Raw genomic sequence first — 27,627 nt, 5'->3', positions numbered from 1 at the left:
GTTGTCAGCTGCGCTTGCTGCAGTGCCCACCGCGGTGAAGAGGTGCCGGCAGAGCTGTTTCCCGTCTCCCTGATGGGTCAGCCGAAAGCAGGGTGCTGTTTCCATAAATTCCTGCAAAACCCGTGGCTCCTCGGTGCCCTCGGTTCAGACAGAAGGATTTTAAATGATAAAACAGCTTGGGAAGATGTTTGGAATTATTTTTTTTTCTTTCAGAAATAGCAACAATTCTTTACCTGCTTAAATGATGCAAAAGTTTTGCAATTTACTGTGTTTTTGGAAAAAGAAAAAATACTTCTGTGGCAGGTCACATCTTGTAAGCGCCTTGCAAAGTTTTGTAACAGACCCTACAGCAAAGCGGTGTCTTTGTATGTTATTTTCTTTTGTTTTCCTTTGAAGAAACATAGCTTGAAGCACGTCTCAGCCAAGCCATCCATTTCACAGGTGGGAAAACTGAGATAGGAGAAGAGATGGGATTTAGAGGTTTAACTTCCAGGATTTCTAGGTTCCCCTCCTGTTCTGACGCCATGTCATCACTTCTCTTTAAAGATGAAATTTGGTAGGAGAAGTTAAGGTCACGGTCGTTTCACCAGTGAAGAATCGCTGGGGAAGCGTTGCCTCCTCAGACGTAGCAGAACAGGTAGCGCAAAGCAGAAGATGCCTAGGTGAGAGCGAGCGCTCAGGGTTGGACAAAAGGGCTGTTTTGGTGAACCAAAAGCCCTGAGATCTGTCCCTCTCCTCCGCACAGAGTTTTTGCAGCAGGCGGAGATCTGGTGCACCTTTGTAGTCAGTGGGTCCCACAAGGGCTTTGCTGCTGAGGTCGCGTCTGGCTGCCAGCTCTGCATCTGCCAGCCGGTTTTCACTCGTCTGCTGGACTCGTGCGGGGCCAGCACGAGGGAAACGGAGAGACGAGAGTGGCACTTGGGAGTTTTCCTCTTTTTAGCAACGGTGTCAAGACGCCGCTTGGACCGAGGTTTCATTGCACGTCTCCAAGCGTCGGCCCGCTGAGCAGCGATGGCCATCGCAGCTCTGGCATCCAGCGCGCCGGCTCATCTGCTCTCTTTGCAGCTCCCAGCAGTCACCCGTTGCAACGCCCGCTGCTGATGCGCTCTTGCATTACGTGACCCGGCGGTCTCAGTGGCGTGGATACGGTTCCCCGGTGTCCCTTGGACGCTACGCCAAAATCGGGGTGGAGGACGCGTTCCTGCTGTATGACTTGCTGTGCGGAGTAGCTTCTTCCGTGGTTTGCAGCGTATCTGGGGAAGCTACTTGAGACCCTCCTGAGCCTGTTCTTGACTAGATGGCAAATTCCCCAGATGCCTGAAGCCTGCCGGGCAAACCTCCTTGTCCGGAGACGTGGAGGGAAAGCACGTTGGGCTCTGCATGCTGGTAGCGATCTTCGATGCTCGGCGAGTCGCCAACTTGCAGCGCCAACGAGGAAAATCTCTCTCCCCCGATGTGCTCGAGTGAAACCGCTCTCTGACAGCGCTCGGCGGGTGCCCCGAAAGGAGGGAAACCTGCTGAAACAGCGGGAGAGAGTTGCTTTGCACGGTAACTCGGAGTTGCCCGCGTTTGGGCAGTTTTGGGGCTGGCTGGTTGTGGGGCTGGTGGAGTTAACGCAGGTGCTCCACGGCCGCGGGGAGGAGGACGTCGGCTTCGCTTCGGGCGGCCCCTTGGCCGAGCGAGATGCGTTTTCCTCCAGTCGGGTTGCCACGTCGGAGGAAGCGAGACTTGATTCCCGCTCGCGGAGGACCGCGGCGATGCCCTCCGGCCGCGCGTGTCTGTTTTCTACGCGTTCCTCTCCGAGATGTAGAGAGCCGAGGAGCTCGCTGCAGCTTTCTGTGGCTGCTCGTGGGGTGGTTTGGGGCCTCCCGGCGCTGGGGTGGCCTGAGGGCCTTATTAAATTAAAAAAAAAGGAGAAACCGGCCTTTCGGTGGCTTTTTCCATGGCTAGCTGCTCTCACGGCCGAAGCGTGACCCAGCTTGAGGGCGAGCGCTGTCCTTGCCGGCCGCGGGATGAGCATCCGGACCGGCCGACGGGCGAATCTGGCTCTTTGGATGCCCGGCGTTTCCGAAAAGAAAACACAAAAGTCTCTTTTCTTTTTCTTTCTTTTTTTTTTTTTTCCTCTCTCTTTTCTTTTCCCGTCAAACGCGGGAACGCCGTTGGCTTGGGGGCGACGGGGAGCTGAAGGGCGAGGCGACTCAGGACGGACGGCGCGGGTATAGCGAAGGTTCGGGAGCTTGAGCGCGGCTCTCCCGGTCCGGCTAGCGGCGAGATAGTTTTTTTTTCCCAGGTTTTTTGCCTCGCTCCGCGGGCACGAACGGCGCCCGGGGGAGACGCGGCTCGGAGCGAAGCATCAGCTCAGCAGCGGGCGCCCGGCCCCGGCTGATAAATGGGGCTCATATCCCGTTCAAATATGATGCAAGCAGTTTTGTTGGGTTTATTTATTTATTTTGCCGTTCGTCTTCCCGTGCGGCGGTAAAGTTTTTAATTAGCAAAGCTAATGAGATCGATTAGTCATTAGAAGTGACCTCTGGCTCGCCGCGCGGTGTGCGCGGGGCTGATAACGGGGGACGCCGGGGTATCGTTGGCAATAAAAGCGGCGAGCGTTTGATTTGAGCGAAACGCGCCGCGGGGAGCACAGCAACGCGGAGCGCAAAAAAATTACGGCCCTGGGAGGCTGTAATGAAGGGAATTAAACCAACAGCCTATCTAAATAACATGATTATCTACACAAAACCCCTCCGCTAGCAAGCAATAACGGGAAAGCGAGCTCTTCGGAGAGGCTCTTTCAGGGCGCCGTTAAGGCCGAGCCGCAGCCGGTTCCCGCCGGGGAGCGGAGTTCGCCGGGTGCCCGTTCGCCCGCCGGAGGAGAAAAACCTGAAAGCCGCAGTAATCGGGCCCCTCCGTGTCTCGCGGCGGGCGGGAGATGCCAGGCAGCGGCTCCGTTCGCTTTTGGGTCGGTTAGGAACAACCGGAGCTTGCAAAGGGACCGAAAACCGGGGGGGGCTGGAAAAAAAACCCCAGAAGTCAGTGATTTATTCAGCAAATTCCCAGCTTAATAATTTTGCAAGGTTGGAGCAGGGGAGGCGCCGAGGCCGCTCGGCTGTTGCTTTCTAGGGGGGGCTCCGGCTTTGCGGCTCGTAGCCCTTTTCTAGGGGAAAATAGGCTGGGGGACGTGGTTTTAGACGACTTGCAGCAAAGCCCGGGTTGCTCCCGGGGCGACCGAGGAGCCTCGTTAATAAACCGCCAGCGCGGCTGGGATTTAATTGTTTTTACGCTGCGTTAGGCCACGCTGCGGCTTGCGCCTCTCCTCCTTTCGTTGTTCCCGTTTTGCAAGGTGAAATACCAGTTCTCCGGAGCAAACCCCTCCGGCATGGGAAGTAATTCTAGTTTTACCGAGGGAGCGCTCCAACTTCGCCAAAAGGCTTTGCGAATGCACGCGACGAGGCGGTCGCTGCCCCGAAGGGTTTAGTCTAATGCAAAAGTCGCGGGGCGAGGGGAATAGAGTGATTTCAAAAAAAATCTCTTCGGCGCCTGGGTTAGCACAGGCAGGCTGAATATCGCCGTAACGACACGCTTTTAGTGCAAAAAAGGGGGGGGGGGAAGAAGCGGATTCCCGCCTTTCTTCGGCACGGGGAGCGTTTGGTTGAGACGCTGTGTTTTGTGTAATTCTTTTTAATTCCGAATTGCCGAGAGCTCCTCGAGCTACTGTTAGCTTCCTGACTTTTTAGCTGCGTTAAACGCTTAACGGTGACTTAAAGCCCCCTTATTTCACGTGTGCTGCACAGCACCGCTGGTTTTACTGCTTTTCGCTGGCAGCAGCGGCCCGCCGGGCTCGAAAGCCAAAAACTGGACAGCTCTACCGAATTGCTCCTCCGTGCAACTCTGCGCGGAGGAATTTGCCCGCCGGCGTTACTCGCAGATGCTAACGGTGGGTCCCACGGAGGACTCGGAGGGGCGAGGATGGATCAGCCGCAACGAAAGGGCCGCTCTTAAAAACTGCTTTGGGCGCAGCGGCCGGCTGCGGTCGCTGATGTTTCAGCGTTTAGACGCAGGAGCAGCACCTTGCTTACGCGCCGTTTCCCTGGCGAGCAGCGCTGTCCTCCCTTCTCTCGCAACGTGGGACGGGTACAACGTTTTCAGGGAAAATAATGATTCCGGTTTTCCCCTCTGAACCTTGCAATAATTTTAATTAGAGTATCTCCAAGAAAAACAGCCGCCCCTTTAAATCAGTTATAAAACCGGCAGACTTAGTCTCAGCATGTAGTGTCAGCTTTAATTATCTGGGCAGTTATAGCTGTATGTTATAAAAGTCAGGCAATTAGATGCATTCCTTAAAGCTGCGGAAAAAAATTGCTAGCTATCAAGCAGAGGAAAACCAGAGTCGAACATGTATCTGTTAATTGCGTGAAGCATTCAGCAGAATAGACTGGCGTGCAGATCGCGTTGCAAAATATTATGAAAATGGGAATGATTCAGTGCATAAATCTGGTCTGAATGGAGATGTCGGGGATCCAAGGTGTTGTCTGTGAACGCGCTCGGATGCCTCCGAGGGCTGCTGGTCCATTGGAAGGCTCAAACGTTTCTGCTCTGAGCTACGTGGCTGGGAAAATGCCTGCGGTCGGGAGCTTGCGGGGGGGGGAACGTAACCCAGGACGAAAACGTTTGGCTTGCCAGACTGCTGCTTCACCCTCGGAGAGATCCGCCCGACCCTCTCCCTTGGTTTCCGGCGCGCTCGGTGTTTGGGGCCCCGCTCGCCATCGCTGCTGAAACTTTTGAGCCTCTCGGGCCACAGGCAGAGGCTTTGCTGCGGGAGGCTCAAAGCTCTGAGCCTGCAAATACTGATTTGCAGCAGCTGATGGTCTCACCTGGTGTAGCTCTGATGAAGTCAAAACACCCCCAAAGCTCCTCTGAGCGTTTCTGTCGCTCTGCTTGATGCTGCGATGCCTCCTAAGCCCTTGGGGCGCTTTTTTGCTAGCTGAAGCTGGACCAGCTGAGATACTCCCTAGGGCGAAGGTTGGGGTCGGTCTCTTGTCCCTTCTGCAACTTCTCCTCCTCAGCGTACACCTCAATTTCAGGCTCGTTCTTCCTCTTTGCTCTCTTTGCAGGTGCCAGTTTGCACTTTGTAAGGAGCCCCCCCGGCAGCAAGGTGATAAAGACTCGTTACAGGATAGTGAAGAAGAACGTGGTTTCTTCCTCAAGTTCGTTGTCGTCCTTCAACAGCCCGGTTCCCAACTGGAAGACGAGGCGCCTCGCAACATCCAGGTAACTCTCCTAACGGTCCTGCCAATGCAGTTGGTAGGGACCTAGGACCCGTTAGCTTTAAGGGCTGAACCACACTGCTTTATTGTATTCCTGTTATGTGTTCGTCACAAGAATCACTTAATTTCTCTATTTGTTTAGCTGCTTCTGTGCAGAATTTATTGACTTAAAGTGTAAAATCTTGTTAGTAATCACGTTAGCCTGAGTCGAGCTGCTGGCAAACAGCTTACCACAGTCTGTTACTTCGTATTTATTCCCCATTTGAATTAATTGTTTCCGTGATCCAGTTAAATAAGCTATAAGGAAGCTGAGTAAATGCATACGGCTCTTTACAGCAGACTTAAGGAAACTTGCTGCCTGTTTTGGAGGTAGATGTGTCCTGTCAATGAAGCGTGGGTCAAGCGTGCTACCAAGACTAGGCTTGCCCTCCTCTCTATAACGTTGTCAGGCACGTTGGTGCTAAGCAGGAGCTTATGGAAAGCGTGTTCGAGGCAAAGGGCAGAGGACTGCCCAGGCGGTCAGTGCAGGCACACACTTGCTTCATGTGTTGTCCAGATGGATGGAGCGTGCTGGAGACGGGTGTCATGGCTGCCGTAGCAAGGGATGGTGGTGGACTTCTTGTACTGCCCTCTGAGTCTTCCCGAGTCGAGCGTGCAGACTTCTGTATTTCAGCTACAAGTGAACTGTGGTCGCGTTTGTGTCTGCTGGAGACTCTGCCAGCAGGAGAGCTCAATGTGCTTAAAATCACTCTCTGGCCTGCTCCCCATTAGCACTGTGGCCAGGCAGCAGGGCTCGGGGAGGCCTCTGAGGAGAGTCCATGGTGGCCTGAGACCCTCAGGCGCCTTGGGCCCAGCTAATGTATCGGTGTCCTCCATCCTTGCAGCCACTTGGTTTGAGACCTGTGCTGGGGACACCACTCCTCTACCCTGAGGCGCTTCAGCAAACCTCCAGGTCGCTAGACTAGACCCGTAATTACCTAACGGAGCACGTTACCAAAAAACACTCTGGAGACCGAGGCAAAATCTGGAAATTGTGTGTGAACGAAGGTTGTCCTGATAATTGATGCTGTTAAAAAAGGAGCTATCAGAACTCATGGTTTTGGCCATAACTCAGATCCTGGCTGTTCCTGAGATACAGATGAGCGCAGGTTATTCCACATCTGCACATTGCTGGCATCCTCCTCCTCCTGAAATGCTAATTTATCAGAGGCAGTGTGCTGAATAAGGAAAATTTGGCTCTACTCTGGTACGGCCTTGCCTGTTTTTCTTCATTTCAGTGCAGCAAACCAGCAGAGCTGGAGAACGCTGGGGACTGTCCCCTACCATCAACTCATCCGCTGGAGCAGCTGCAATGGTTAACAACATCAGCACCTTGCTCAGGGTGGTTTCTTCTAAGGGTTATTTCCTTTCTGTCTTTACACATTACTCCAAGGATTGACTGCTTTTATGGCATATGATGGCTTTTATGGAGAGACAAAGATTGCCATGATTGTTTTTAAAGTCTAGCTTTGCCCGATTTTTCTCTACAGTAAGTGAAGCTGGCTCAGCGTTTCACAAAGGTTCGTATTTGAGTGGAGGATTGTTTTTTGGAAAACTTGAGGGTGATGAGGCCAAGTACTAGGAAAACAAATTTAAAAAAAGAAAAGCAATTTTTTATTTTCAAAACAGTTGCTATTTTTTTTTTTAAATTAAAGTGAAGTCTGTTATTTCTTCCTGGTATGTCAAAAGATCTTAGTTTAGAAACTTGTAATCTGGCCGCATTATACTGGTCTTTGTTTCAAAGTGCCTCTTCTCGTATGGAAAAAGTGGGATCCTTTTGGAGTAATGGTTGATTTCTTTCCAGATTTTTAGAAGCTGGAGGCTTTGTGAGAATTGTGGCTCATGTTCCAGGGTCTGGAGAAGTGGGAAGGCAGAGATGATGGGAATGTCGCGAGCTCCAGCCTGACCCCAACTTAGCGTCTCCCACTTGATAGCACGGGGACCTCTCGGACCTAAGGCTCCAGTCACTTGCCTGAGCTTCCTCCTACTCTTTCTTCACCTTCTACTTTTAACTTTGATTTTTTTCCACCTTTTCTGTAGTCCTGAGATCCCCACATCTCCTCTAACGCCTCTCAAAAAGCGTGTTTTGCCTCCTTCGGGATGACTGCTGCTCTGCCTGTGAGCAGCACCTCTGGTGCGAGGAAGAGTCCTCCGTTCAACCCCACTTCAGGTCCTCGGGGAACCAACTTCCCTGCTTTTTCCTTTCCCCAGACAAACCACAAATTCTTTTTTCCTACTCCCTGGTCTTGGATTTGTATTGAATTGAGGTAGCATGTGTTTGCATCTTATCTGCCAGATAAAGTCCTGGTTTGCCCGCTGCTGTCACGCTATGATAGAGCACCAAACCATCCGGTACGTAATTGTTCCGTTTCTTCTTTGACCCAAATAGAAGCTTTTATTTGTTTGTTTGTTTGTGTTTTAAAGGATGGCCTTTGTATTGTGAATTTACCAGTATATTATGGTAAAGTCTTAAATTGTATTGCTTCTCGGAGGTTCATAATTTGCTGCTGGTAATTACAGTGCCTGGTATTTTGCGTGCAAATGAAGATTTGTTTCTCGCAGCTTGTAATCTCCTCCTGTTTTCTCCTGCAATGCTGTTATAATACTGACTCTATCCGCTTCTGGTCACTCCCATAGCGACAGTCCCTGGTGTTGGCAGATGCTTCAGCAAAGGAGGGGGGAAAGTAGGAAATACCTTTATAAATGTAGCAGGGGCGCCGGCTAAACGCCAGCCAAGCGAACGCTCCAGGATAAATGATTTTCAGATTAGCTCCAGGGCTATATGTAGAGTCGCTCCCGTAGTTAAGTCTCGATGTGCTTCAGTTAGGAAATGACCCCGATAGCGTCTGCCTGGATGCATTGCTCCTGGCGAGGGGTTCGTGATGGGGTTGTCCGCAGCCCAACCGTGCCTTTTCTTACCCTTGGCCGTTTGCCTGGTTCCTGAGGGCACCTCGAGGCCCTTGGTGTGGCCGTGACCCAGGAGCCGAGTGCGGCGCGTTGGGCAGATTGCCCCTAACGTGTGCTGGCGCATCCGGATCGGCCTCGAGCTTGCCCTTTGCTATCTCTGGCTGGGAAGCGTCTCCTTTTTCTGGTCCTGGACCGGCGGTTCTGAGCAAATGTTGCTCCTTTATTTAAATGCCCTAAGGGGACCCTTTCTTCGTGGAAGCGATTGCTCCTATCTTTTCGTGGTTACGATGCCCGTTCTCCTCTTTGACCGCATTTGCTACAAATACTGCCCTTTTGTCGGAAGGGCTGAGAGGAGATTGATTTTTCTCTCTAGTTTTTGTGAGCACAAAATGCTCTGCGAGGGGTCTGGACAAAAGTGCTGTTTCAGTGTCTCTCCGCATTAAACGTTTCTCTCACCGGAGCCTCGAAGGAGAAAACGTGAGCTAGCTCAGGCTCGTCCCGCTCCATAATCGTCCCAGTTTTTATCTTGGGAGGGCGGAGGGAGGACCAGCAGCGGCGACACGGCGAGGGCAGGGGGCTTAGGGCAGCGAGCGGGAGCAGGAATCACGGGGCCCTGCGATCTGCCTCGCTCCTCAGCGCCGGGATTTCTCCGGAGCGGTAATCTGGTCTCCTGGCCGCCAGTGGTCGAGAGCGCCCGCTTGTCGAGTGATTTTACCCGTGTTAATCTTTGACTTCATTAAATGATGTGGTTTAGATCTTACGGCTGTTTCAGACAAATCTTGATAAAATGCCACCAGCAAATTAAAACAATTATATTTTCAAGAAGCAATAAATCTCGCGTTCAGTCTTCCCATTACCTTCGTTGTGTGCGATCAATCATCTGGACTGTCTGGTGAAAGCACATGGCAAATGCTTTTCCCGTGGTTTTTATGTTGTTTTTTTTTTTTTCCTTACGCTCCACTATGGATAGCATCCTCTTGGATGCGTAACAAGGAACGAAGTGTTAGGCTGGGAGCCGCTTTCCGAGGGAGGGAGGGGAAGTCCAGGCATTTGGGCAGTTGGAAACTGCTTGGGATTGGGTGCTCCAGGTGAGATCTGCCTTCCCGGTCCCAGCTGCGGTGTCAAAGTGGGTTGGGAAGATTCGTCCTTCTCTCCTTTCTGATGGCTCGATAATGTCTTTTGAGGCAAATTTGGATCTCGTTCCCTATTTGGAAAAAGAGCTTGTGTTGAACGAGATCTAATTTGGAGCTACATAAAGCAGCCCGGTCCTGCTGTCTTCACTTCTGATCACCGACGAGTGGTGCTTTGTGATTCCCAGATCATGCTCTGCATCCTGCTTTTTGCATGTGACTTATTGTCTTAAATTGCAAATATTTGGGAGCAACGATGGTGCAAGTGCAAAGCAGCTGTCCTGCAGTGCTTCTGTCCCGCCTGGGGATGCCGGCTGCTGATACAGCATGTGTGGACCAGCAGAGCTGAAGAGATGCTTCTGAGGAAAGGACTGTGTCTGGCTTGACGAGTGTCTCTTGCAATCCCTGCTTAGCAACCGAGGCTGGTTTGCTGCGCTTTTGTCCAAATAGCGGGCAGCTTTTGGTGATGGTGGCGGTGTGAAACATCGTGCCTGCCTGCACACGCCGTCTTCCCCCTGAACTCACGGCTTTTTCCCAGGAACTGTGCTACGATTTACAGGGAGAAGCCTTGCTGGGACCGATGTGGCCAGCAAACTCCCCTGAAGCAGTAGGCTGAGATGACGATGGGATGCGTCCGTGGGAAACGCGAGCGATGGGGAGAGTCGCAGCTGGTCCCGCAGGTACCTCTGCTAATCCCTCGGCGATGAGTTGCTTTCCCCCCTTATTGCTGGATTGCATTACACTTTGCCCCGCTGCTGACTTTTCTGGAGGCGATAGATGGGAGTATATTTTAAATTAATTTTACTACACTTTTTGTAATATTTTTGTTTTAAATAGATTTATAAGCAACTCGGGGGCTATTTCTCCAAATTTATGAAGATAATTTTCACTCTCTTGATAAGGTTAAATTTACACCTGCTATTTCCATATTAATTCACATTGCTAAGTGGATCTAATTTTCTTCCGTTCTTCTATTTAGTGAGTGTGGCCTTTCCTAATGCAATTTCCCCCTCACTAAATCACTGTGATCGGGAGTCATGATCGAGTTAAATTAACTTAAATTAATTTACTTAATAAGAGCTCCAGATCATTGTGAATGAGGTTAAGATTTATTGATTCTCCTTTTCACTCCTCCCCCTTATCTCGCTCTGCTTTGCAGGAACACAGCTCGGGAAGGCTGTGATTTGCTTGCCTTAAATTTCCTTTTCTCCTATTGACATTGCGGTTGGTCATTACTTAGATTTCATGCAGGGATACCGTCTCCCTGTTCAAACCTTTCGCTGCCAGGAGAGGGCTGAAGGAGTTGACGTGAAGGAGTTGGGATGGATGAAGTGGAGCGCTAAGTTTCGACGGCGTGAGCAGGTACTGGAAACATTTTGCAGTCCTTCCGCTGTTGCTTCTTTGGAGAAGATCCTACTCCCAGCAGTTTTCCCCGGTCCAAGTGGTGTGAGCGGATGTGGCCAGGCTGTGACCAGTTTGCCCAGTAAACACGACAGAATGCCCAGATTTGATATACCTTGCTGAGAGGCAGCAGAAGACGTATTTTAGGATGGAGGGTGCCATAGTCTTGTAGAAAGTCCTACAGGAGAGCTAGAGGTTCTTTCGTTAGGGATATCATGGTTGGGTTACTGCACCCCAACGCGTCTTGGCTGAAGCTAGTAGACGAGGATGATGATAGGAGGATGCTCTCTGCCGTTGCACGTGCTCTTCCTTGCAAAACCAGTCGCTCCACTGAAGGGAGAGTATTTTGCAGACGGAGCAGGGCAAACATGGCAAACGCAAATGCCATTGAGCGTCCGCTGCAAGGTGGCGATGTGAAATGCTCGTGTTTGCCTAAGGGGGATGTGGTGGCTCAGCCAGAGCAGCGTGCGTGACCTGAAGCCTCCTCAAGGCGCGCAAGGACTTGCTCTGACGCCAACAAAGGAATTAACAGCGCAGACCAGGGCGTTGAGTGGGAGATGCTGGGTGCGCCACACTGTTGGTAGGGACCATGATTCGCCTTCTCATGGAGAGAGAAAGTCATTTTAAGACAAGTCTTTCTACAAGGCTGATGCATAGCAGCTGATCGTGTGTTTATGCACCCTCGTAGTGGGGGAGTTGAGCACTGACCCACTTTGAGTAGTTTTCTTGTAAAATAATGATGCGAGTGTTTGAAAGAAAAGTGACCTGTCTGCTAATGGAGTCTGGCACTGCTGGAGAAACTTAGATATTTCCTTCAGAAAACTTTGCAGCTCCTCTTGAGGGACAGTCCTACCCCTCCAGCACTATGAATAAATAAAGAACAAGATGATAGTTGTCAGAGAAAGTGCCAGCTCAGTGGAAGAGAAAAGACTTGTCAGCAGAGGATTAGTTTGTGTGTCTTAGTTTTGCTGTTTTCTTCTTCCCTTTCTTGCCGTCCTTTGGCCTGGAGTGAGTCTGAGCGGCCCTAAGCCAGGAACCACGTGGGGTCGAGTTGGGTCCTTGGCATGCGTTCATGTGTGTAGACTCCAGTGAATTGCTTCCTCTTTTGGTGCTAAACGGGTAATTCAGGCTGTGAAACTGGGAGATGCTAAAGTGCTGCACGGGATGGAAGTGCCGCTTCCCCCGACATAAAGTGAAAATTGCTTTGTGCTGTTGCAGTTTGCCCATTGCCTTGTGATCCATTGGATGCTGCTGTCTTCCTGCAGCCTTCCGCATCTTATGGCTACGTACATATGTGTATCCTCATGCCTGGGAGAAGGAGAAGCCACTGTCTCTCTCCCTGTCTTGTCCCTTCCTTTCCTTCACTGTAGGTGACTTTTGATTTGGCTTCTGGTTTCTTTCGGCTCTCTTACCCATGTATTTTGGATATCCATCGCTAGCCGGTCAAACTTACTCGTCGTCCAGTTGATCTGATGCTGCCTGTCCGGCTTTTGTTGGCCAGCGAAGGTTTCTGGTTGGGGTGTGTGTAGGCTACCGGTCTTCAGCAGTGTCCTCACGCTCTGCTTGGTCTCCTCTTTCACGCAGCATCATCAGCTTTTCTCCCATGTCCTACGTTCAGATGATGAGCCCTTGCTGTGGAGTTGCATTTCCTCTGCACAGTGCCTTGCCGAAGGACTTCTGATGATGCCCGTAGCAGCGCTGGCCGGATGATCTCCCCCATGCAGCACCCGTGGGACTGTGGCACCCCTTTCATCTCATGTAATGAGCCTGGCAGCCTCAGTGGGCTGCACTCCTCCAGCAGCCCTGGAAAATGGTGCTGAGCCTGTTACAGCTAACGTCATGCACCCTGTGCCATCCCCCTCCCCGGGAAGCAGGGCTGGAAACTGATATTTCCCAGCGCTGCCCTTGGCTCGTTTGGCTTTTGGCAGAGCAGTGTTTGCCTTTCCGATTTTCCTTGCTACTTGATCCCATTTTGCTGACATTTCTCGAGTCCTGTTACATGCGTCCTCGCAGGAACAAAATAGTAGCTTTACCTCCTCGGCATACCGTTATGGCATGGTCTGGAAGGGCTCTCCAGTCCCTCCTTTGGGGTGGAGGGCAGCGGTTATGTTGCACTTTGGAGTGTGGTGAGCAGGACTGCAGGATGCGGCATACGTGTTAACTCTTTTCGCGGCACTTCTAGCTAAACCCTTGGGGAAGTGAGCCTCGAGTAAGCCAGATTCTTGGGTTGCAAGACAGAGACACGCGTGTTGCAACGGGCGCGTGCCAGCACAGCTTTCCCATACTCGTTACTGTCTCTAATGCTGCAGAATGCAGAACCACGCGGTTGTCTTCCCATGAACACTAGTTGCACCGCAGAAGCATTAAAACTCAATATATCCGCTTTTGCGGCAGCGCATCCTTGTGACTTTCTGGGGAAGCTGTGTCTGGCCAGGCCCCACTGTCACCTTGGTGAGCATCTTACCTGGCGTCCCAAATGTTTGCCTTTAAGTCAGGATCGATTAAAAGCACTGAGGGTTTAACCATAATCTGAGGCGATGGGCAGCAGTTGGTTGAGCCACAGCAGTTCAGTCGCTTCCAACTTTTGGCTGCACCCTAAGGCTCATCACTCCTCAGCGCGTCCGTTGGCTCTGGAAACGGGGCTTGCTCACCCAGCTCCTGTGGCAGCTCTGAAAGGTATTGGGAAGTATTTGAGTTAATGCTGGTGCTTTTTACTCGAGTAGTTTCTCTGAAAACCCAACAATTGATTAGCTTTGCTTGAGTTTACAATTACAGAGGCAGAGTGGTCCCCGTGGGCCAGTTCATTAGGATCTGACTGGACACGGTTTGGGCCTTGGCTCACCCGTTGGCATTAAGGTAAAGCCCGTCTCTGCTGGGTTGGCCTTGGCAGTGTTGAGTTACGCTCTGATCGCGAGGATAGCTTGGCGTTTACTGACGAATTATTTCCGGCACTTTTGGGAAGATACTACTGTATAGGGTGAAACATCATGGGCCGTATTCCCGGAGACTCAAATGTCTGAGACAAGGATAAGAAAAAAGATGATTTGTCTTGGTAGGAAATGAAGATATCCTTTCAAAATTAGCTATTGACCAAGAATTGCTTGAGAAAGGGGGAAAACGCCAGCATCGCTCGCTGTATTTTCTGTGCTTCGGAGATTATTAGGAGAATTACCTCTGAATTAGCTCTGTGCCTGCTGCTGCTTCTGAAACAGGGCTGGCGAGGGCAGCAGCCGGAAGGTACGAAATGTGTGGTGCTGACTTACAAAACATGAAAGGAGAGCCAATTGCTGTCCTAAAAGCCTAATTCTCTACCAAAACTAGGAAACTGTTGAAATGACAAGACTAAAATTTTCAAAGAAATCTGAAAACTCCAAAGTTTCCCATGCAAGAACCGCCGCGGTAGGTCACCACCTCAAGGTATTTAGTTTGCAGGGCTTTAGTGGGGCGAGATAGAAAGCTCTGAGGGCAGAGTATACCTATAATTACGTTAAATTTGTACATTGGGAAGAGAGATCTCCCTCCGCTGTATCACTCGGGACCTTCCTAGGTATTCGCACCTCTTCCTCAAGAACATCTGCAGCTGGTGGTTGTAGAAATCAGATTGGTGTTTGCGGCGTTAGTTGGATCTAATGAGAACTGTTTTTCCCCCAATATAGTTGTGAAAAGGCAGACTAAGAGTGATGCTGTGACTGCAGTATTATGGGATGGAGATGTGCTGGTTTAGGGGGAAGAGCCGCTCGCGAGCGCAGGCTGCATCCTTTCAGCTGGACTGGTGGGAAGTGGGATCTGCAGCTGGCAACGGCGTTTCTAGGGCTTTTCCCATTAAGACTTGCAAAATAATATTCATGGTGGAAATGCGAAATGGCTGGAGCACTGCCAGAAGGACTTTTGTCACCGATTCTGGGCTGTAATGCATCCGGGGAGAGGGAATCCATATTTCGCCGGGGCATCACGTGCCATCTCAAAAGTTGCTGAGAAAATGCAGAAAAATGTTAACGTAGGCTCCTACCGTTGATGATTGCGCAGTGCTCTAACGGGGGAGAAGCTTTAAGTGAAGTTATTATATATTGTGAGGACACAGGAATTTTTTTTTTTCTTTTCTTGCTCTTGGAGGCTATCTTTTCCCTTGGTTGTTTTTTTTTTTTTTTCCCCCTGCTGTTCGATGTCTTTGCATCAGTGAGAAGTGTGCATTTTGCACGCAGAGCGCGATGGCCAGGGCAACGGGCTGCCTTCCCCAGGTTTTCGGGGGCCGTATCGCTTTCAAAAGCAGGTTTCATAACCTAGCCGAAGGAGCAGCATCCGCCCCGGCATCCCTGAATCGTTTTGGCGAGGTGCCACCGGGCACGTCGAGGGCTCCCTCGCCGCGGGAACCTGCCGCCGCTTGTGTGTCGAAGCCGTGATCGGCCTCCGAGGCAGAATAATTTCCCCGTTGCTCGCGGGAGTCGCTCCGCGTCCCGGCTCTCCCCGCGCGCCGCTGGAGGACCGCAGCGTCGCAGCCCCGAGGTCGGGGCGCCGGGAGTTAATTTTCTTTTATCAAGATGCGCGTTCTCGCCGCCGTCCTCATCCCCGGGCTTGCGGCGCAGTAATCTGCAAGGGAGTTGAAATGTGACTAATGTCCTTAAAGTTCCTGTCACTTTTTTTCTCCCCAAATTCATTTGACATGAAAGTGAGAAGTAAACAGAAAGCCTGTGTTTAAGCAGATAACTTGGAAAGCCTTTTCCATCACATTTAAAAACGGCCGTGTCATGGATTCTGCGAATTGGCGGGCCCTATTTTGTTTTTTTTTTTATTTTTTTTTTTATTTTTTGTCTGGGTGGTAAATTTCCTTTTAATAATCTCTGCGTGGTTTTACGCGGTTTAGGGATAAGATTTTTTCTGAAGGGATGTTAAACCATTCTCCAAAATGACATCTCATTAAAGCGGAATTCATCTGCTGGGATTGGAGACGGTACGGGCGGGGGGAAACCGCGGCTCCCGTTTTAAAACATGTTTTTTTTTTTTTTTCTATAGGAAGTACTTTTAATCTTTTTAATGAGGACGGTAGGAGATGCGCAACCCCGTATTGTTTCTGAGAAGTCCTGACATCCGGCCTAACGTAATCCATTTTCTGTTAGTGCCTAGTTAGAGGCTTTAAAAAACAATGTATGTCGCCTCTTTTGGGCAAAGCTGCGGATTAATCTTTCATACGCTCAACGCTCCCCCCTTGTAGAAAGCGAGGCATTTTTATAATGTTCAATCTTTGCATTTTTTTTCCCCCTTTCTTTTTCTTTCCCCTAAACGGAGCTGACATCTGGCTGCTTCACTTGACTTTGCCAAATGAGTTGCCGTGTCTTGGCCTTTTCCGCCTTTTATCGGGGACGGGGGGAATTGCAGCAGGAGCGATGGACCTTTTCCTGTTCCCGGGGATCCCGATTTCCTGGCCACCTCCTTGCGCTCGCCGTTTTTTTTTTTTTTTATTTTTCCAGCGGTTTGGGCCGCTGCTCGGCCTGGGGAGCGCAGTAATGGAGCTCTACTTCGGAGGAACTAATGAAGCCAAAATAAAAGCGGCACTCGGAGGTTAACTACGAGCTTTAAATGCATGTGAAAATACTTAAGAATAATGGGATTTTCTTTTTGTAATTTTGGTTAATGGAGTTAGCAGATTTTTGAATTGATTCTATTGAAAATAAAACCGTCGCTCTCTAACCTGAGGAGGCAATTATGGGTTTATTTCCTTGACCGGGTACGGTGTTAGTCTGGGCTCGGTCCCTCTGGGACAGACCTTCTCCAGAGCTTCTCACATCCGTAAGGGAACGGTGTGGCTGGTGTGCTAATGAAGCACATCTTTCCTTGCAAAGGCCAAATTCTCCTAAACCCCAAGTCTGTTCCTGCTAGGAGACCTTGTGGGTTCCTGGAAATAACCTTTTTTCATAGAAGCCAACAAATCCTGTGGGCTTAAGGCACCTCCAGATAGTCAGGCTTCTTCCTTGGCTGCTTAAATGTGGCCTCAGCCTTGTAACCTAGCCAACTGCTCAGCTTCTGGATTTGGAGGGCAGCCCCCAAACGTACACCCAGAACGGGGCAGAAAACTGCCTTTTGGCTGTCGGGGACTCGTACGCGTATGTAAACCGTGAGCGGGGTTTGGAATAAAAGCAGTGCCTTCTCATTGAGCATCGTTTGGGCATAGTTTTGCTTTCGTAATGCTTAAACCCAGCAAAACACAGATGTCTCCTGCAAATTAGGGATACGTAAGAGGCACTTTCTACCACCAGGCTCTTCCCCAACTGCCAGTGCGTCCGCTGAGAGCGATCCTCCCTGCAAGCTCTCAGCCTGGCTCCAGCTCTTGGCCACGGGACATGTTGAACTCGGTGCACCCTCTCGGCCATAGATTCCCGTAGTGGGTGGAAAAGAGCTGGAAGAACCAAGCATCCATAACCTAGATGATGTATAAATGTCAGGTCTCCCTTTTTTTTTTCAGCTTCTTGTCTGGAAAGCAAAATTTGGTGCTGCAAACCCCTAGACACAAGCGCAGTACTGTTTTTCAGGTGTTTTACTAGTACTTCAAGTTGGATCAAGACAGCATTTTGAAGAGAATCTCTGGAGCATCGCCCGGTATCTGGACTTTGCTTCACCCAGCAGTCTTGGAGGGTTGAAACTCAACCTGTCTCATATGAAACCAAGCCTGAAGCTGTTCTCCAGCTGCTAATGGGCATTTGGTCCACAGGACCAGGCAAGACCTAAAACAAAGTAAACCCTCCAAAATGTTTGTGGTGTGGATGGATGTTGGGTCCTCAGCACCAGCTTTTCCCTACAGATCTGCTCCTAAGGGTCCATGCTCCTTGTTGGGACAGATAGAGTAAACAGGGGAGCAAACAGGCCACCAGCTCAGGACCACGAGGTTTTGGATCAGTGCTTCATTCTGCTAAGGCCTTTTTAATGCAGCCTTCAGCATCTCCCCTCTCTTGCCATTTCCAGCTTGTCACCTTTTCCCTGTCTTGCTGTGATAAATCCTTTAGGCTGTGCTCTGTGGGCCACTGTGATGTGGGGAGGGAGCTGAAGGGGAATTTGATCCCAGAGGAATAAGAGCTTTCTTGCATCTCACTGCTTCAGGGGCATGTAAACTGGATAGGTCTTTTGTCAGCTGAGGTTTTCTGTTTTACAGAAGGCTAGCCATCTGTAACGCTGAACACGACATAAATTTTCTAAGGATTTACACGGGCATGCAACTCTGGCATTGGCTGGTATAAATTATCCCTGCTGAAAATGAGAGGCCATTTGGTTATTAAGGCTCTGCCCTGCTTTTGAGTGAAGAAGGCGGCAGTCTTGCGTCTAATATGTATCTTAACCGCTTGGAAAGCTGGAGCGCGCAGCTTTTGTAAGTGATGAAGTCGAGGAGGATGCTACGACCTCTGCACCAGCCCGTGCCTCGGCCAAACGCCTTCAGCTGTAAACGTTCACCCAAGTGTGAATACCCGGAGAACTGAGTGGACCTGTGAAAGGGGCATTGCTCTCCACAAACCAGGAGCACGGGGCTTTACACGGGATGCTGTGGATCGTTTGACCCAATGGTCCTACAGAAGAGGATAAAACGGGCCGATGACCAAGCTTGAAGGAGAACAGAAGCCCTCTGCAGTTCAGTAAGACTGCAAGCTACGCTCGTGTTGGAGAGTTTTACGGGAGTAACCAGAGGCTTAGGGCTCTTCAAAGGAAGGGTACCATCTTGCGGGGCAATGCCACTTGCTCCGTATCTCATACGCGGAAGGACTAGAAACGCCATAGAGCGTACCTCATATGTCGTATAACAGCACAGGCTTGTTCACAAGTGATTGCGTTACTTCTTTTTAATGGGTTGCCGCTCATCAGCAAAGTCTTGCTGACGGGATGCTCCCAGCCCTTTGCATATTAGGCTAATATGTTTTACTTACTGTTAATAATGGAGAGAGCGCGCGCACGCGCAGTCAGTTGCTAGAGGATTTGCTGATGAGTGGGAATTCATTAGCCAGGCATTTTTTTTTCCCCCCCACCCCGTCTTTTGTGATTGCCTCTTCTTGCTTTAAGGCAGCTTTCAGAGAACAGTAGCTATCAAAGAAAAGCAGAACATCCTTAACAAGGAGGTTTATATGGATTAAAAGTTGAGCGTTTTGAGCTAAGGATCAGCGCTTTTGAGTCCTGGTTGCATAGTGTGGTGCAGGAGCTCGGGTAGGGAAACAGGAAAGTTTGCACCGAGGCAAGTGGAGGCACCTCCTCTGTGGGGAGCCCCTCTTCAGCTGCCGAGACCCCAACTTGCTCCTTTGGCAGGGGCAACTTTCAATAAGGTCTGTGCCCCTCCGCAAGGCAGGGCGCCTTTATTGGATCCTGGGTGCCTAAAGCCGGAGGTGCTCGCCACTAATAGCATGATGGGATGGCAGGGCTGTGTGCGTGGTGATGGCACTGGTCGCTGCCTTCCTCAAGGATGCATCTGAGATGGTGGTGGTAGGACCCTTGTGAGTCAATAGGCTGGGGCTGGCCCTTACTCTGCGCTTACTTGGAGTCCAGGTTTGGTGGGAGTCTTTCAATGCAACGTGGAGGCTAAAAAAAAACCCATTTTAAACCCAAATCATTGACTCCCTTTTTTTTTTTTTATTCCTAGCAGAAAGGAGAGGCTTCTGTGCTCCGTATCGTGTTGTACTCCTCTCTCCCCGTTGATGCCGTGCAGTTACCTGTGACCGTCGGTGCTGCGTTGTTTATTTTTCAGATCCTTCCCTTAAGAGCGAGATCATCCGCTCAGCCGCCCCGAGCTGCTGCTGTCACGGGGGCGCTCGTCACGCGGGGAGCCGCCGGAAACGTTTGAGTGGAGCGGGGGCGGGAAAAAAAAAAAAAAAAGAAGTAATTTATGGACGTTGTAATAAAAATTATTTATGGATTAGTGCTCAGGTTGCTGGGATGGAGCGCTTCCTCCGGGCAAGCGGAGCAGACCGGCGTGGGAAAAGACAGAGGGTTACCCGTCGTGGCCGGGCAACCGTTCGAGGAAACGTCTTGCTTGAGGAACGAGCGTGGTGGCGGGAGGAGCTGAAGCGGGTCTCCGAAGCCCTTGAAGCCCGCTCTGCTCCTCGCTCAGCCCGGGACCATCCGTTTCTTCCTGCCCAGACACTGCAAGATAAAATGCCTTGTGGGGCCACGGGGTTTCGCATCCCGCTCTGCCTTTTTGTCCGTCCAAATTCTCCGGATGCCAGCTGTATCTTTTAAAAAATGTATTTCTCCTATGATAGGAGTAATCACCCTTTTCTAACCCAGGCATCAGCAGCAACGGAGCAGTCTTGAGAGATGAAATCTGCTTGGAGATACAGTTTGCCAAATTGCACCCTGTATTTTCAACTCGTTTGAAAGCAGTTTTTAACTATTGGAAGCAGTGTCTGTAAGTATAATAATCCCACCTAACAGCATTGCATTTTGAGAATGGTTTTTTTCCGGCACTGGGTATTTCCAGTCGCTGCTTTTTCACCTGACAAGTGACAGCTGCATGAAGGAACGAGGTATTTAATTTCCAAATTTCTACCCTACTAGGAGATTTGCAATGGCAGAGCTTTTTTTTTTTTCCTCTTCTTTCTTTTTTTTTCTTTTTTTTTTTTCTCCTTTCTTTCCCAACTGGTTTTTGCTACAAATGGTAGTCACTGCTCTGGCCTCTTAGATCAATCTGAGAAGTTTTGCTGTGCCAATTGCTGGCGTGAAAGTTAGCATTTAAAAAAAAAAAACAAAAAAAAGGCAGGAGGGAAAGTTAGAGAGTCCTGTCACTCCGGAGTAAGAGCTGAGTGGCAGCTCCGCGCTCTCCAGAAATGACCCGAATCGCTTCTGATTAGCGAGCGGCGGCGGCTAAACGGGGCTCCCTTCCCGCGCGGCCGGCCGCGCTGCGCCGCGTCCAGCTGCTGCTAGCAGCTGGGCTGCCCCGCGCCGCACCACCGGCCTGGGGCAGTCGAGCGCCGGGCCAAATCCCCGGAAAAGAGCTTCCCGCTTTCCGGGGCCAGCGAGGTCGCTTGGCTTGGCAAGTCCTCGAGCTTCGTTTTCCACTGACTAATTTTTTCCGGGCTGAGTAAACATGTCGTTCTTGTGCAGGCTGAAAGATGCGTCCATCTGTTTCTTGCTGGCGTGAGAAAAAGAGGCGCTGGAAAACCGCTGGAAAAACTGGGGGATTAGGGAACGCAGAGGGGCGCGCTCGTGAAGCCGAGCTGCGCCGGTCCGCGTGGCACCGGTGCTGCTCTTGGCTGACGGACCAGCTCTGCGCAAAGCCTGCATTGAGAGCAAGCTCCTCGCAGGAGACCAAGTCCGAGCGGTATCTCGCTCCGTGACTTCAGTAACCGGAAGTCAGATGGAAGCAGGGTTATTTCAGTGGTTGTTACGGGGGGTGACACCTGTAATTTGGGATGGATGAGTGGAACATGCAGGTTTATTTTCTGAGGGATAGAGAGAGGGGGGTTGCAAGAAGAGGGAGGTAGAGGAGCATCCTTTCCCAACAGCATGATCGTGGGTCTTTCAGCTCTTATCCCATCTGGGTGCAGATAGGCTGCAGGGTGCAGACACTGCTGGTTGAAGCCTCCTTTCACACTAGGGTTTTAGCTGTGGCTGGTCAGGTGCAAGACTTGTCCGATGGCTGTGAAAGATGGAGATATTGGAGAGTTTGCGAGGTGGGCTCTGGCTCCCTTCCATTGCTGCAAGCTGGGGTGATCCGTGCGAAGCGCCCAGGCAGTGGTCCGGGTTGGTCTGGTAACAAGAAGAAGGGATTTCAACAGAAATGGGGTGCGCTGAAGTTTCAGTTGGTCCGTGAAGTAGCACAAGGTCGTGCAGAGGATGCTGAGGGGCTCCACGCGGTGATGCATGGTGCTGCCTTCTAGTGTTTCTTGCATCAAGGGTTGAATGATGTGTGCTGTTGCAGTGCACAGGAAGGCGTGGGTGCCCCTCGCCAGCAGGACTGACCCTCAGAAACATCTCACGAGTGCTGGTTAGTTTGTGCTTGGTGCAAGCTCCTCTTGTCTAGAGAAGTAGTAGGTCATAGCGCTTGCAAAGGCACGTGTGACGGTGGGAAGGATGCCTGTCCTATGCAGAGCAGTCCTCCAGTTTCTGACACGCGTGTTAGCATGAGCAACAGAGGAGATTGGCCTGGCAGGCAGGTGGTGAACTCTGCAGAGCGGGGACAGCCTTTCTCCAGTGACTGGAAAGTGCTTCAGACACCTTGGAGGTAGGTGAAGGAGCGCGTGAAGGAGGTGTTGCACCTTGTACATTGACCTCAAAGGCGGCAGACTGCACATCTCTCTCTAGATGGGTGGGTTTTGCCCTTGGACTGAGATGATGAACGTTTTAAGTCAGGTTTGGGCATATGTTAGGCTTCGCGTGTAGACAAATACCCCAAGTAGCGTGTTACATTCATACGGTATACACCCAAGAAAGCAGTAGCTTTAATATGAGGTCGCTGGGGAATAGGGCAAATTCCTCATCTTTGTGTTGAGGCATGCTTGCCTCTTTTTATCCTTCTCCTTTAGCCCAAAGTTTCCTGAGACTCTAGTAGAAGGTGGCACCACGTGGTGCCCACTGCATGGCTGGTCATGAGCTCTGTGGCAGAGCCCAAAGCCTCGGGTGAGTCTCCTCTCCCTGCCTTCCTGCCTGGCTACGGCTTCTTTGCCTGCGCAAGAACTATGTAATCAGCTTTCTCAATCACCGTGAATTTATTTACTTCAGCCGCTTTCGAAGTGATCAGAATTAACTTGTTTAGTGCTGAGTAAGTACCACCTGGAGGTATCATAAAGATGACGGGCTCAGTCGTTTCGGGAGGTGCCTGTGCCTGTGCCTTCTGGCTGCGCTCAGCTGTGATTTTTTTCCCGAGCAGAGTATTGCGTTTTAGTCTTTCTAGCCTCAAATTCTCTGTCTGATGGAGGAAGCTCCTTCGAACCAAGGCGGTAGGTAGAGCTTTCTGCGGGCTGCAGTGCTTCCTCCAAACCTTTTTTGCGAGAGAAGGGTTTGCAGTTTTCATGTGGGATTATCATTACTGGGAAAAACTAAGGTAAGGAACTCAGAGGTGTTTTGGATGTCTCCAGCCTCAACTATCAACAGCTTCTAAGTGATCGTCCCTTAATTTTGTAGCAGCAGAGCGTCCTGTGGGCTGCTGGGTGCGGGTGGCATCTCCTCAGCTGTCCTAGTGTCTCCAGGCAGAGCATCTCCAGGCTTGGAGGACAGGCTGGCCGTCCGTACGGGTACCTGTGTTTGCGCATGAGTTGCAGACCCGCGCCTGAGCTTGGCAGGCTCTCCCGTTCCGGGCGGCTGACGGCCGTGCCGTTACCCCAGGACCGCCGAGGACTTCGGGAACATCTGTGGCCGGCATCGTTCCGGCTCCCTGGGCCTCTCCGAGGGCCGGCGGTGGGGCTGGCCGCAGATGTTCCTGCGGTCCTCGGCGGTCCCGGGGTCCTCGCGCCGGCCGCCGGCCTCGGCTGGCAGGCGGATTTGCAGCAGGACGCGGGCAGGTCGGAAAGGTCACAGCTGTTAAAGCTGGGAAAGCGGGAAAAAAAGGGCAGCGGGGTTCCCGCGCTTGGCACGAGCGCCGGAGCCACCTGTCCGAAGGCAGCAACGGTTTTGCAGGGCGAAGCGTGTTTTGATTGCAAATCATTTCCTGTGCTTTTAATCCTCCCGAACGAATCTGGATTTAATAATTGTTGATGGAATTATTTTTTTAGTGAATTTGAGTCTGCGCGGCTGCGAGCGGCTCAGGACCGCATGCGTTTCCCCTGGAAATGGAAACAAATGCGTGAACGGAGGCTGCGGAAGACGAGGCTGCCCGGAAATGCCAGGGTCGCTCCTTTTTGTCAAATTTTATATGGAAAAACACTTTACGACTTGGGCAGCGTGAAAGGGATGCTCAGGACGTCACAAGGCGTAACGGAGCGTCTCCGCTTGTAGCGTACAGATCTTAAATGCTACTTCAGAGTGCTTTTTAAAGGAATGAATAAGAGGGGGCGAAGGGGAAATGTTATTTTTGGCTCTGGAATGGCTTTGGAGCTTTTTTGGTGGGAGTTGCGTTCATAAAGGCAGGAGCATTTTCCTGTTTGCTCCGACCCGACAAATCCCCAGGTCTCTTCTGCGCAGCAAAAAAACCAAACTGGGTTGAAAAGAAACAGAGCGACGAGGACCGGGCGCGCGCGGGCCACCGTGCCGTCCGTGGGGTGGGAGGGCGCGGGCAAATTGCACACGTCTCCATCCCGCGGTGAATCCCTCCGTGGGAAACTACCCGCAAAGAGGAGCCTCCTTGCAAAGATAAAATCAGAAAAAAGCATGCCTCGAGGCCGTTTTTCACGGCGCGCAAGTCCTGTGCGCTGAACCGCCCCCGCCGTGGACCTTGCTGCAGGAGGGAATATTTTTGAGTCAGGCTTATTTCTCTCCTGTATGTATAAGAGGAGTGACCGAAGCGTTTTAGGAGGCGTTTTGGAGGAGGAACGTTATTCCCAAGGTGGTGGTGGTGGTGGTGGGCTATGGGGGCCTCTTGGCTCTGCTATCAGCCGCTTACTCGGATGCGGTTCAGGAGGTCGCTCCCGAACCGGCGTTTCGGGCTGCAGAGCCGCGGCGCTTGCGGGAAATCTCGCCGGGGCTGCTTCGCCGAGGAGCTGAGGAACGCGGCGCCCGCCCGGAAACGCGGGCCTCGACTTTGTGAAACCCCTGGCTCCTACTTGGCTTTTGCCGTTGGCGATGCTGAAGCAAGACTTCCGCCGGCAGGTTTTTCAAAATTTTATTTTATGAGAAGAGTCAGTTACGGCTCCCCAAGTGCCGTAAAAGTTAATGCGATAGTCTCTCTGCGCCTGTGCTCATTTTTATAATTTTTTATTTTATGAAACAGGACAGGGAGCTTAGTGACTTATTACTATTCATTTCGTTTCAATGCAGTAAATATTGATTCAGTTGGGGGTTTTCAATTTAAACCACTCGGCGATTATATAAAATATTACTAGCCTCTGAAATTATGCTTACCGATCCCTTCGGCTGCTCATTAACGAAGGAGTGCAATTTTTGGATCCCTTTGCTTTCATCACTCTAATAAATGGGCTGCGCTCCCTCTTTGCACGGAAGGTGCTGCAGACGCAGCTAGCGGGGGCTTGACAGCCTCCACGCAGCTCTTAATTTGGAGCCGGTTTCAAAGGGTTTTGTGGGTTTTTTTTTTTTTGTTTTTTTATTTTGAGGCAGGTAGGTCTCTGCCTTGGATGCTTCGGCTGCGGTGCACGAGTGGCAACCGGGATAAATCGCGTTGGCTCGCTTAGGGGAGGATGCAAAGCTAGGACTGTTTTTTAGGTGCCAGTGGGGACTCATACGTGAGCCGGCGGTGGTTAGCGGTGGTGGAGATGTTTCCCATCTGTAGATTGGATTTTGCAAGAGCTTTTTTGGGGGGAGAGAGGGGTTTATCTTCCCCTTCCCTCCAGTTCTGGCACCTTTTCATCCCCGCGGTGTCCCGCTGAGCCCTCCCGGAGGTGCCAGCTCCTTGCTGGGCTACTCGTGGTTTCTCATCGCTAGACTTCTGGAAGGACACGAGACCGTGGCGTTTGTATGTGGTTTGTCCTGAAAAAGCAGCACGCACTTCTTATCTAGCTTGCCTGGCCTTAGGCAGCCTGGAGAGCTGGGCTTAGAAAGCCCAGGCGGCCCTAGAGAGCAGGGCGAGGACCGATTCAGAGATGCTTCACCTGGCTGGAGGCGTCTGCTGTTTTCCAGCTTCCAAAGCGTTTGCTCTTGTTGAAGACATCCTCGACTGAGGAGTCACCTGCTGTACTGAAAATACTCGTGCAATACCAAATACTGCCATATTTTGTATTGTGGCGTCGAGCTGTGCTTTGACGTGGCGTCGGGTTTGCTACTGGCGCGATTTGGTTGGACATCAAACTAGGGTTTTACAGGGGCCATGGGAAAGGTCCACGTACGGTGGTTGAGCATGGTCAAACCTTTGGTTTAACCAGCTTGGTGGTGAGGGTGAAATGCTTTAGCTGTCGAGGAGGAAGCCATCTGTTTGTTGCAAAATGCCGTGAAGACTAGAAGAGGGAAAAGTTCAATATTGGGCTCAATTCTCCACTTCTTCCATGCAAGCAAGAGTATGTGGTGGGTAGGAGGGGACGTAGAAATGATCTGTTGGGTTTAGCAAGATCTGCGTTAATTGGATCGAGCTTACTGTGTGATTTAAAATACCTTGTCAGTGGAATTGTGGCTAAGAACTGAGCGCGACACGTGAATTATTTCGTTGCAGGCTCTTGGGGCAGAGGTATTCTTGCCTTTATGTCTTGCACAGTGCTTAATCCGTGGTGGATTTAACCAAAAGTAAGTAATGATGTAGCCCAAAGGAACCTGGATTAGACTTCACATTCGAGCCAAAAAGGAGCTAAGACTTCAATTGCTGTGCATGCTGCCATGTAGTCAACTTACATAATTAAGCACTGTTTTAAATACCACTTTTACACTAGTTATAAGGGTAGTAGTAAACTGCCTTTAAAATAATCAATAGAATTTTAGCCTACGTGCATATTTCAAACTTGCCGACCTGATCTCCACCGAGCATTTAATAGCTAATCTTATCAATTTGTTGCAGTGCGATTGAGACCGCTGCAGTGAAGGTGACCGTGAATTGCTTTTCCAGAGCGTCTTAGTGCTGGTGGATTTTTTTTGGTTTGTTTTTGTTTGCTAAATTCAAACAGTTTATCTTAGTGGTTTTTTTTTTTTTAAAGTCCGACCCTTAAACAGAATTTTACCCCTCAGGTTGCCGGGTGGTGCCTATTGCTGAAGTTTGATTATTACTATTAAAAGACAAATTGGTGATCGATTTGAAGAGGAGCTTCTTGAAGTCCTGCTTAAAGCATTCGTTGCCAGTATTTCAGGAATTTTAATTGCGCTGGCATTTGTAATGGGTGCAGATGAAACAGTGCGGGGGGGTGGCGGAAAGGCTGGCCGATCCATGTGCGGTGACGGGACGACCGGGCAGCGTTGCAGCACTTGGGTGTCTTGGAGAAGGGCAACCAGCTTGAGGCTGATGGAAGCGAGGTACCAACTTCTGCAGATCCCTTTGCCATCCCTTCTGCAGGCTGTAAGCTTTTGGGGGCTTTTGGGTGGGCAACACTGCGTGGGCTGCAGTAGACCAATAGGTCTTGGCTTTCTTTCTCCCTTTCGCTTTGGATTTCCCCCCCTCCCACTTCAGGTGGTTTTTGTTTGCTCTTCTCCCAGCTCAGCAAGGCCTGGCCTCACGCGCCGCAAAGCGTAAGAGATGCCCGCTTTAATTTGCGGTTAGATATCCGTTAAGATTGCATCCACTTCCCCAGTCAGCACTTAATTGGCAAGTCGCTTGATTTAACAGCGTGGGAGCCGGCACCGGAAAAATGGCTTGAATAAATCACCGCCTGACGCCAGAAAATAGATATAATCTCAACATTAACTACATTAATAGTAGCAGGAGCCGAATTAAGAAAGCCATAAAGTATAGGCAGGAGAGGATAAATTATAGCTATCTCACCGTCTCTTCTTCGGGCTCGGCTTTGGTGCCCAGGCCCCTCCTGACCCTCGCTTGCGCCCGGCTCGGCTGCTGTTGTGGTGCCAGCACACGTGATGGGAGCGGTTCTCCGAGCCCGCACCTTTCCCAACTCATGTCATCCGTGCAGGGCCACTGCCCGGCTTGGCCTAATCGATTTTAGTGGCTCCATATTGGTGGGGCACGTTTCCAGCTTGGGGATCACTTGCCCCTGAGCCATGTGCATCCTGGGGAACCCCAGGCAGATACCTCCATGCCTCTGCCTGTGCATGCTTGGCCTATTACGTGGGCACGAGTCACTCTCCCAGGTGTTAATACAGGAATCGTGGAAGTTTACAGCGTGTCCAGGAATCAAAGCAGCACGGAAAAAAAAAAAAAATCTAAACAGGAACGCAAAAATCAG

At 50.8% G+C, this 27,627-nt stretch overlaps 1 protein-coding gene across 2 annotated transcripts in view; it reads left to right on the top strand.

The window, feature by feature from the left end:
* The window catches only part of ZC3H3 (zinc finger CCCH-type containing 3), a 167,634-nt gene that overhangs the window by 64,049 nt on the left and 75,958 nt on the right, over nucleotides 1–27,627 (top strand). For both annotated transcript variants that reach the window (XM_068933518.1, XM_068933517.1), the window contains exon 4: nucleotides 5,109–5,265. In XM_068933518.1, the coding sequence (XP_068789619.1) occupies nucleotides 5,109–5,265 (157 nt within the window). The remainder of the gene's footprint in view (nucleotides 1–5,108; nucleotides 5,266–27,627) is intronic.

This window comes from Struthio camelus, chromosome 2, assembly GCF_040807025.1.
Source record: "Struthio camelus isolate bStrCam1 chromosome 2, bStrCam1.hap1, whole genome shotgun sequence".
Taxonomy (NCBI): Eukaryota; Metazoa; Chordata; class Aves; order Struthioniformes; family Struthionidae; genus Struthio; species Struthio camelus.
The sequence above is the reverse complement of the archived record's forward strand: the minus strand, read 5'-3'. Positions and strand labels throughout refer to the sequence as shown.